Genomic DNA, 11144 nt, shown 5'->3' with positions numbered 1-11144 from the left:
GATACATACTGAAACTCCCATAGAGATGCATACTGAAACTCCCATAGAGATACATACTGAAACTCCCATAGAGATGCATACTGAAACTCCCATAGAGATGCATACTGAAACTCCCATAGAGATACATACTGAAACTCCCATAGAGATACATACTGAAACTCCCATAGAGATGCATACTGAAACTCCCATAGCTATACATACTGAAACTCCCATAGAGATGCATACTGAAACTCCCATAGAGATGCATACTGAAACTCCCATAGAGATACATACTGAAACTCCCATAGAGATACATACTGAAACTCCCATAGAGATGCATACTGAAACTCCCATAGAGATGCATACTGAAACTCCCATAGAGATACATACTGAAACTCCCATAGAGATACATACTGAAACTCCCATAGAGATACATACTGAAACTCCCATAGAGATACATACTGAAACTCCCATAGAGATACATACTGAAACTCCCATAGAGATACATACTGAAACTCCCATAGAGATACATACTGAAACTCCCATAGAGATACATACTGAAACTCCCATAGAGATGCATACTGAAACTCCCATAGAGATACATACTGAAACTCCCATAGAGATGCATACTGAAACTCCCATAGAGATGCATACTGAAACTCCCATAGAGATGCATACTGAAACTCCCATAGAGATGCATACTGAAACTCCCATAGAGATACATACTGAAACTCCCATAGAGATACATACTGAAACTCCCATAGAGATACATACTGAAACTCCCATAGAGATACATACTGAAACTCCCATAGAGATGCATACTGAAACTCCCATAGAGATACATACTGAAACTCCCATAGAGATACATACTGAAACTCCCATAGAGATACATACTGAAACTCCCATAGAGATGCATACTGAAACTCCCATAGAGATACATACTGAAACTCCCATAGAGATACATACTGAAACTCCCATAGAGATACATACTGAAACTCCCATAGAGATACATACTGAAACTCCCATAGAGATACATACTGAAACTCCCATAGAGATACATACTGAAACTCCCATAGAGATACATACTGAAACTCCCATAGAGATACATACTGAAACTCCCATAGAGATACATACTGAAACTCCCATAGAGATACATACTGAAACTCCCATAGAGATGCATACTGAAACTCCCATAGAGATACATACTGAAACTCCCATAGAGATACATACTGAAACTCCCATAGAGATACATACTGAAACTCCCATAGAGATGCATACTGAAACTCCCATAGAGATACATACTGAAACTCCCATAGAGATACATACTGAAACTCCCATAGAGATACATACTGAAACTCCCATAGAGATACATACTGAAACTCCCATAGAGATACATACTGAAACTCCCATAGCTATACATACTGAAACTCCCATAGAGATACATACTGAAACTCCCATAGAGATACATACTGAAACTCCCATAGAGATACATACTGAAACTCCCATAGAGATACATACTGAAACTCCCATAGAGATGCATACTGAAACTCCCATAGAGATGCATACTGAAACTCCCATAGAGATACATACTGAAACTCCCATAGAGATACATACTGAAACTCCCATAGAGATACATACTGAAACTCCCATAGAGATACATACTGAAACTCCCATAGAGATACATACTGAAACTCCCATAGAGATGCATACTGAAACTCCCATAGAGATGCATACTGAAACTCCCATAGAGATACATACTGAAACTCCCATAGAGATACATACTGAAACTCCCATAGAGATACATACTGAAACTCCCATAGAGATACATACTGAAACTCCCATAGAGATGCATACTGAAACTCCCATAGAGATACATACTGAAACTCCCATAGAGATACATACTGAAACTCCCATAGAGATACATACTGAAACTCCCATAGAGATACATACTGAAACTCCCATAGTTATCCATACTGAAACTCCCATAGAGATACATACTGAAACTCCCATAGAGATACATACTGAAACTCCCATAGAGATACATACTGAAACTCCCATAGAGATACATACTGAAACTCCCATAGAGATACATACTGAAACTCCCATAGTTATCCATACTGAAACTCCCATAGAGATACATACTGAAACTCCCATAGAGATACATACTGAAACTCCCATAGAGATACATACTGAAACTCCCATAGAGATACATACTGAAACTCCCATAGAGATACATACTGAAACTCCCATAGAGATACATACTGAAACTCCCATAGAGATACATACTGAAACTCCCATAGAGATACATACTGAAACAATGTTAAGTCAGAGATATGAAAGGGACAATGATGGTTGAGGTTTGAATTTCAGTGATACAAACAGCAGTCCCAGTCTACATACCTTCTGGGGTTAGCAATGACCTCTGAGGTCCGTAAATATCCCCTAACTACTGTCCCAAGGACAAGGTGACCTGTGTAGAACTATACTCTGTGCCCTATCACCACACATCAATGCCAATTGAGTTTCAAAGTCACTAACTAAATCATTAAGGTGCTTTCCATGTTCCTGCGAGGAAGGAGGTGATGAGGGGGAGGGAGAGAGAGAGGGGGGGGTGTTTGACAACAACCTCTGTGTGAAGTGGCTCGAGCAGACACTCATACTTGAGCTCACAGCAGTTAATCGTGTCATTACATCACAAGCACAGAGACGGAGGCAGAGAGGGGGAGGGAGGGAGAGAGACAGACAGAGGAGAGGGGGTGGACTGAGACAGAGGAGAGGGGGAGGGAGCAAGGAGGAGGGAGGGAGAGGGGGAGGGAGGGAGAGGGACTGAGACAGAGGAGAGGGGGAGGGAGGGAGAGACAGACAGAGGAGAGGGGAGGGAGGGAGGGAGAGGGGGAGGGAGGGAGAGGGACTGAGACAGAGGAGAGGGGAGGGAGGGAGAGACAGACAGAGGAGAGGGGAGGGAGGGAGAGACAGACAGAGGAGAGGGGGGTGGACTGAGACAGAGGAGAGGGGAGGGAGCAAGGAGGAGGGAGGGAGAGGGGGAGGGAGGGAGAGGGACTGAGACAGAGGAGAGGGGAGGGAGGGAGAGACAGACAGAGGAGAGGGGGAGGGAGGGAGAGGGGGAGGGAGGGAGAGGGGGAGGGAGGGAGAGGGGGAGGGAGGGAGAGGGGAGGGAGGGAGAGGGACTGAGACAGAGGAGAGGGGAGGGAGGGAGAGGGGGAGGGAGGGAGAGGGGGAGGGAGGGAGAGGGACTGAGACAGAGGAGAGGGGGAGGGAGGGAGAGACAGACAGAGGAGAGGGGGAGGGAGGGAGAGGGGGAGGGAGGGAGAGACAGACAGAGGAGAGGGGGGAGGGAGGGAGAGGGGGAGGGAGGGAGAGGGGGAGGGAGGGAGAGGGACTGAGACAGAGGAGAGGGGGAGGGAGGGAGAGACAGACAGAGGAGAGGGGAGGGAGGGAGAGGGGGAGGGAGGGAGAGGGACTGAGACAGAGGAGAGGGGGAGGGAGGGGAGAGACAGACAGAGGAGAGGGGAGGGAGGGAGAGACAGACAGAGGAGAGGGGGTGGACTGAGACAGAGGAGAGGGGGAGGGAGCAAGGAGGAGGGAGGGAGAGGGGGAGGGAGGGAGAGGGACTGAGACAGAGGAGAGGGGGAGGGAGGGAGAGACAGACAGAGGAGAGGGGGAGGGAGGGAGAGGGGAGGGAGGGAGAGGGGGAGGGAGGGAGAGGGACTGAGACAGAGGATAGGGGGAGGGAGGGAGAGACAGCCAGAGGAGAGGGGGAGGGAGGGAGAGGGGGAGGGAGGGAGAGACAGACAGAGGAGAGGGGAGGGAGGGAGGGAGGGAGAGGGGAGGGCGGAGAGGGACTGAGACAGAGGAGAGGGGGAGGGAGGGAGAGACAGACAGAGGAGAGGGGGAGGGAGGGAGAGGGGGAGGGAGAGACAGACAGAGGAGAGGGGGAGGGAGGGAGAGACAGACAGAGGAGAGGGGGGTGGACTGAGACAGAGGAGAGGGGAGGGAGCAAGGAGGAGGGAGGGAGAGGGGGAGGGAGGGAGAGGGACTGAGACAGAGGAGAGGGGGAGGGAGGGAGAGACAGACAGAGGAGAGGGGGAGGGAGGGAGAGGGGGAGGGAGGGAGAGGGGGAGGGAGGGAGAGGGACTGAGACAGAGGAGAGGGGGAGGGAGGGAGAGACAGACAGAGGAGAGGGGGAGGGAGGGGGAGGGAGGGAGAGGGACTGAGACAGAGGAGAGGGGGAGGGAGGGAGAGACAGACAGAGGAGAGGGGGAGGGAGGGAGAGACAGACAGAGGAGAGGGGGTGGACTGAGACAGAGGAGAGGGGAGGGAGCAAGGAGGAGGGAGGGAGAGGGGGAGGGAGGGAGAGGGACTGAGACAGAGGAGAGGGGAGGGAGGGAGAGACAGACAGAGGAGAGGGGGAGGGAGGGAGAGAGGGAGGGAGAGGGGGAGAGAGGGAGAGGGACTGAGACAGAGGAGAGGGGGAGGGAGGGAGAGACAGACAGAGGAGAGGGGGAGGGAGGGAGAGACAGACAGAGGAGAGGGGGGGTGGACTGAGACAGAGGAGAGGGAGCAAGGAGGAGGGAGGGAGAGGGGGAGGGAGGGAGAGGGACTGAGACAGAGGAGAGGGGGGAGGGAGGGAGAGACAGACAGAGGAGAGGGGGAGGGAGGGAGAGGGGGAGGGAGGGAAAGGGGGAGGGAGGGAGAGGGACTGAGACAGAGGAGAGGGGGAGGGAGGGAGAGACAGACAGAGGAGAGGGGAGGGAGGGAGAGGGGGAGGGAGGGAGAGGGACTGAGACAGAGGAGAGGGGGAGGGAGGGAGAGACAGACAGAGGAGAGGGGAGGGAGGGAGAGACAGACAGAGGAGAGGAGGAGGGAGGGAGAGGGGGAGGGAGGGAGAGGGACTGAGACAGAGGAGAGGGGGAGGGAGGGAGAGACAGACAGAGGAGAGGGGAGGGAGCAAGGGGGAGGGAGGGAGAGAGACAGACAGAGGAGAGGGGGAGGGAGAGAGACAGACAGAGGAGAGGGGGTGGACTGAGACAGAGGAGAGGGGAGGGAGCAAGGAGGAGGGAGGGAGAGAGACAGACAGAGGAGAGGGGGAGGGAGGGAGAGACAGACAGAGGAGAGGGGGGTGGACTGAGACAGAGGAGAGGGGAAGGGAGAGAGGGGGAGGGAGGGAGAGAGACAGACAGAGGAGAGGGGAGGGAGAGAGGGAGAGGGACTGAGACAGAGGAGAGGGGGAGGGAGAGAGGGGGAGGGAGGGAGAGAGACAGACAGAGGAGAGGGGGAGGGAGAGAGGGAGAGGGACTGAGACAGAGGAGAGGGGGAGGGAGAGAGGGGGGAGGGAGAGGGACTGAGACAGAGGAGAGGGGGGAGGGAGAGAGACAGAGACAGAGGACAGACAGAGAGACAGACAGACAGATGTGTTCAGGACTGAGTGGAGGGAATAGGGGGCAGGCTGTGGTCACTATATAGGGAATAGGGGGCCCTCCCTGTGGGGCGGAGATTAAACAGCCCCTCCCTGTTGGGCGGAGATTAAACAGCCCCTCCCTGTTGGGCGGAGATTAAACAGCCACTTCCTGTTGGGCGGAGATTAAACAGCCACTTCCTGTTGGGCGGAGATTAAACAGCCCCTCCCTGTTGGGCGGAGATTAAACAGCCACTTCCTGTTGGGCGGAGATTAAACAGCCACTTCCTGTTGGGCGGAGATTAAACAGCCCCTCCCTGTTGGGCGGAGATTAAACAGCCCCTCCCTGTTGGGCGGAGATTAAACAGCCACTTCCTGTTGGGCGGAGATTAAACAGCCACTTCCTGTTGGGCGGAGATTAAACAGTCCCTCCTTATATGTATTCACAGGGGAGAGAGGAAGAAACGTCATTGTCCAGGGCCTCTAACGACCTCTAAATGACCTCTACCCATACTCTCATAACCCTTGTGCTATGATCGGAGAGGCAGTTTACAGCTAACCACAGTATTGACTGGTCATTTCCTGGTTGGGAAGTTTTAGCACTTGGTCAACTACACAGGCACTAGCCGCCCCTATGGATTGTCCTAACAACACCTCATACATGTATTATCATCTGGAGTTGGCATGGAGGAGCTGGCTGGCATGGAGGAGCTGGCTGGCATGGAGGAGCTGGCTGGCATGAAGGAGCTGGCTGGCATGAAGGAGCTGGCTGGCATGAAGGAGCTGGCTGGCATGAAGGAGCTGGCTGGCATGGAGGAGCTGGCTGGCATGAAGGAGCTGGCTGGCATGGAGGAGCTGGCTGGCATGGAGGAGCTGGCTGGCATGGAGGAGCTGGCTGGCATGAAGGAGCTGGCTGGCATGGAGGAGCTGGCTGGCATGAAGGAGCTGGCTGGCATGGAGGAGCTGGCTGGCATGAAGGAGCTGGCTGGCATGAAGGAGCTGGCTGGCATGGAGGAGCTGGCTGGCATGAAGGAGCTGGCTGGCATGAAGGAGCTGGCTGGCATGGAGGAGCTGGCTGGCATGAAGGAGCTGGTTGGCATGAAGGAGCTGGCTGGCATGAAGGAGCTGGCTGGCATGGTAGAGCTGCCTGGCATCCTGGTGGATAAGCCATTAGTATTACATGTTAAAGGGAAGGACAAAGAGCCATAGAGGGAGGGAGGGATGGAGGGAGAGAGGTAAGGAGGGAGGTAGGGAGGGATGGAGGGAAGTAGGGAGGTACCACTGAGGAAGTACAGCTCCCGCTCAGCCCAGTCAAAACTGTTCGCTGCTCTGGCCCCCCAATGGTGGAACAAACTCCCTCACGACGCCAGGACAGCGGAGTCAATCACCACCTTCCGGAGACACCTGAAACCCCACCTCTTTAAGGAATACCTAGGATAGGATAAGTAATCCTTCTCATCCCCCCCCTTTAAGATTTAGATGCACTATTGTAAAGTGACTGTTCCACTGGATGTCATAAGGTGAATGCACCAATTTGTAAGTCGCTCTGGATAAGAGCGTCTGCTAAATGACTTAAATGTAATGTAAATGTAGGTAGGGAGGTGAGGGATGGAGGGAGAGAGGTAGGGAGGGAGAGATGTAGGGAGGGAGGGATGGAGGGAGAGAGGAGGGAGGGATGGAGGGAGAGAGGTAGGGAGGGAGGGATGGAGGGAGAGGGAGGGAGGGATGGAGAGGGAGGGAGGGAGGTAGGTAGGTAGGTAGGTAGGTAGGGAGGGGAGGGATGGAGGGAGAGAGGTAGGTAGGTAGGTAGGTAGGTAGGTAGGTAGGTAGGTAGGTAGGTAGGTAGGTAGGTAGGGAGGGAGGTAGGGAGGATGGAGGCAGGGAGGGAGGGATGGAGGCAGGGAGGGATGGAGGCAGGGAGGTGAGGATGGAGGCAGGGAGGGGGGAGGTAGGGAGGAGGTAGGGAGGAGGCCTCCATCCCTCCCTGCCTGCCTCCCTGCCTCCATCCCTCCCTGCCTGCCTCCCTATCCCTCCCTGCCTGCCTCCATCCCTCCCTCCCTGCCTCCATCCCTCCCTGCCTGCCTCCCTCCCTCTCTCCATCCCTCCCTCCCTCCTTCCCTCTCTCTCTCCCTCCATCCCTCCCTCCCTACCTCCCTGCCTCCATCCCTCCCTGCCTGCCTCCCTCCCTCTCTCCATCCCTCCCTCCCTCCCTCTCTCCCTCCATCCCTCCCTGCCTGCCTCCCTGCCTCCATCCCTCCCTGCCTGCCTCCCTGCCTCCATCCCTCCCTCCCTGCCTGCCTCCATCCCTCCCTGCCTGCCTCCCTGCCTCCATCCCTCCCTGCCTCCATCCCTCCCTGCCTGCCTCCCTGCCTGCCTCCCTCCCTGCCTCTATCCCTCCCTGCCTGCCTCCATCCCTCCCTGCCTGCCTCCCTGCCTCCATCCCTCCCTGCCTCTATCCCTCCCTGCCTGCCTCCATCCCTCCCTCCCTGCCTCCATCCCTCCCTCCCTGCCTCCATCCCTCCCTGCCTGCCGCCCTGCCTCCTTTCTCAGAAAAGGCTGTTTAAGTCAATTAAGCAGAAAATCAGTCAGAAAATGAATTATCCTCTAATCTCATCAGGAGACGCTGATCAAGAGGGCAGATTATCACACTAAATTACAGTTAAAAAATAAATCCCCCTCCAGCCATGGTCACCCTACCTACCCTCTCTGTTAGCTTCTCAGATGGCTCACTATTCCCTACATAGTGCACTAATTTAGACAAGAGCCCTATGGAACCCTAAAGTAGTGCATTCCTTCAATTATATCTCAAGTGTTGTTGGTTTTATGTACCAATCAAAGTGATAATGGCCTTTCCCCAAAACCCTCTAACAACCGACGCCTTTTATGCATCCCAAATGGCACCCTAATTCCCACATAGCCCATACGGACCCTGGTCGAAACTAGTGCACTATATAGGGAATAGGGTGCCACATTTGGGACGCAAGGGGAACTGAACTCTCTCAAAGGGCCACAGTACATCTCCGCAGCTTGAAAACCTGTGGAACAAAATAACCATTCAGCATCTCCTAGCAACAAAGGAAGCCATTCACACAGCCACTCACAACACAGCTGCTGTTCTTTTCAGAATTACACTTCAAGTCTACTGTTCAGAGTGAATGAATCAGCTCCAAGTGAATCAGCTCCAAGTGAATCAGCTCCAAGTGAATCAGCTCCAAGTGAATCACCTCCAAGTGAATCAGCTCCAAGGTATTGTTCCCTTTTCTAATGTTCAGAGTGAATGAATCAGCTCCAAGTGAATCAGCTCCAAGTGAATCAGCTCCAAGTGAATCACCTCCAAGTGAATCAGCTCCAAGGTATTGTTCCCTTTTCTACTGTTCAGAGTGAATGAATCAGCTCCAAGTGAATCAGCTCCAAGTGAATCAGCTCCAAGTGAATCAGCTCCAAGTGAATCAGCTCCAAGTGAATCAGCTCCAAGGTATTGTTCCCTTTTCTACTGTTCAGAGTGAATGAATCAGTTCCAAGTGAATCAGCTCCAAGTGAATCAGCTCCAAGTGAATCAGCTCCAAGTGAATCAGCTCCAAGTGAATCACCTCCAAGTGAATCAGCTCCAAGGTATTGTTCCCTTTTCTACTGTTCAGAGTGAATGAATCAGCTCCAAGTGAATCAGCTCCAAGTGAATCACCTCCAAGTGAATCAGCTCCAAGGTATTGTTCCCTTTTCTACTGTTCAGAGTGAATGAATCAGCTCCAAGTGAATCAGCTCCAAGTGAATCAGCTCCAAGTGAATCAGCTCCAAGTGAATCAGCTCCAAGTGAATCAGCTCCAAGGTATTGTTCCCTTTTCTACTGTTCAGAGTGAATGAATCAGTTCCAAGTGAATCAGCTCCAAGGTATTGTTCAATTTTCTACTGTTCAGAGTGAATGAATCAGTTCCAAGTGAATCAGCTCCAAGGTATTGTTCCCTTTTCTACTGTTCAGAGTGAATGAATCAGCTCCAAGTGAATCAGCTCCATTGCTACAGTTTCCTTTTTTATTTCCAGAAACGTATTGTATCTGTCCTCAGAGCATGTGCAGACCAGCTGGCTGAAGTGTTTACGGATGTATTCAATCTCTCCCAGTCTGTTGTCTCCACCTGCTTCCATATGTCCACCATTAGTGATAATGGCACCAGAGGGGATGGCTGACGTTTTAAGGGCTCCTAACCAACTGCGTTATTTAGTTTGTCTCTTCGCATCGTTTGTAACTTGTTTTGCACATAATGTTGCTGCAACCCGTCTCTTATGACCGAAAAGAGATTCTGAACATCAGAACAGCGATTATTGACAAGATATTCTACTTCCCCGAGACCAGGCCCAAGATATTCTACTTCCCCGAGACCAGGCCCAAGATATTCTACTTCCCCGAGACCAGGCCCAAGATATTCTACTTCCCCGAGACCAGGCCCAAGATATTCTACTTCCCCGAGACCAGGCCCAAGATATTCTACTTCCCCGAGACCAGGCCCAAGATATTCTACTTCCCCGAGACCAGGCCCAAGATATTCTACTTCCCCGAGACCAGGCCCAAGACAGAAACACAGGGTGAGGAGGTCGGGGTGCCTTGTGGGTAACCCGCATCTACCATTAGTCCTATTGGCCAACGTGCCAATCACTGGAGAATAAACTGGATGATCTACGAATGAAACTATCCTACCAACGGGACATTAAAAACTGTAATATCTTATGTTTCACCGAGTCGCAGCTGAACGACGACACGGACACCCACTTTGTGTTGGTTATGAGTCACAATGCTACCCACTTTGTGTTGGTTATGAGTCACAATGCTACTCACCTTGTGTTGGTTATGAGTCACTCACCTTGTGTTGGTTATGAGTCACTCACCTTGTGTTGGTTATGAGTCACTCACCTTGTGTTGGTTATGAGTCACAATGCTACTCACTTTGTGTTGGTTATGAGTCACAATGATACCCACCTTGTGTTGGTTATGAGTCACAATGATACCCACCTTGTGTTGGTTATGAGTCACTCACCTTGTGTTGGTTATGAGTCACTCACTTTGTGTTGGTTATGAGTCACAATGCTATTCACCTTGTGTTGGTTCTGAGTCACAATGCTATTCACCTTGTGTTGGTTATGAGTCACTCACCTTGTGTTGGTTATGAGTCACAATGCTACCCACTTTGTGTTGGTTATGAGTCACAATGCTATTCACCTTGTGTTGGTTATGAGTCACTCACCTTGTGTTGGTTATGAGTCACAATGCTACCCACTTTGTGTTGGGTATGAGTCACTCACCTTGTGTTGGTTATGAGTCACAATGCTACCCACTTTGTGTTGGTTATGAGTCACAATGCTACCCACTTTGTGTTGGTTATGAGTCACTCACCTTGTGTTGGTTATGAGTCACAATGCTACTCACCTTGTATTGGTTATGAGTCACTCACCTTGTGTTGGTTATGAGTCACTCACCTTGTGTTGGTTATGAGTCACTCACCTTGTGTTGGTTATGAGTCACTCACCTTGTGTTGGTTATGAGTCACTCACCTTGTGTTGGTTGTACTCAGGTCCTCTTTGTCTGGTCTCTATCTCTTCATAGACTGGCGCTGGTCCCTCTCTGCAGACCTGCTGGTACTCTCTCCTCAGCTGCTGGATACGATCCACACTACTGTAGCAGACAGAGAGCAGGGTTAGGGTTTAGAGTTGGACCCGTTGGGGCGGTATGCTAACTGAAGTGGATCTAGGGTGGCCGGTA

The 11144-nt window shown here is 52.0% G+C and overlaps 1 protein-coding gene across 1 annotated transcript in view; it reads right to left on the bottom strand.

Moving 5' to 3' along the window:
• Positions 1-10921: 10921 nt before the first annotated feature.
• The window catches only part of LOC124027640 (partitioning defective 3 homolog B-like), a gene marked incomplete at its 5' end in the record, with an annotated part of 20297 nt that continues 20074 nt past the window's right edge, over positions 10922-11144 (bottom strand). Inside the window, one exon of the mRNA XM_046340006.1 lies at positions 10922-11057. Within this exon, the coding sequence (XP_046195962.1) occupies positions 10922-11057 (136 nt within the window). The remainder of the gene's footprint in view (positions 11058-11144) is intronic.

This window comes from Oncorhynchus gorbuscha, unplaced genomic scaffold, assembly GCF_021184085.1.
Source record: "Oncorhynchus gorbuscha isolate QuinsamMale2020 ecotype Even-year unplaced genomic scaffold, OgorEven_v1.0 Un_scaffold_3415, whole genome shotgun sequence".
NCBI classification, from domain to species: Eukaryota; Metazoa; Chordata; class Actinopteri; order Salmoniformes; family Salmonidae; genus Oncorhynchus; species Oncorhynchus gorbuscha.
The sequence above is the reverse complement of the archived record's forward strand: the minus strand, read 5'-3'. Positions and strand labels throughout refer to the sequence as shown.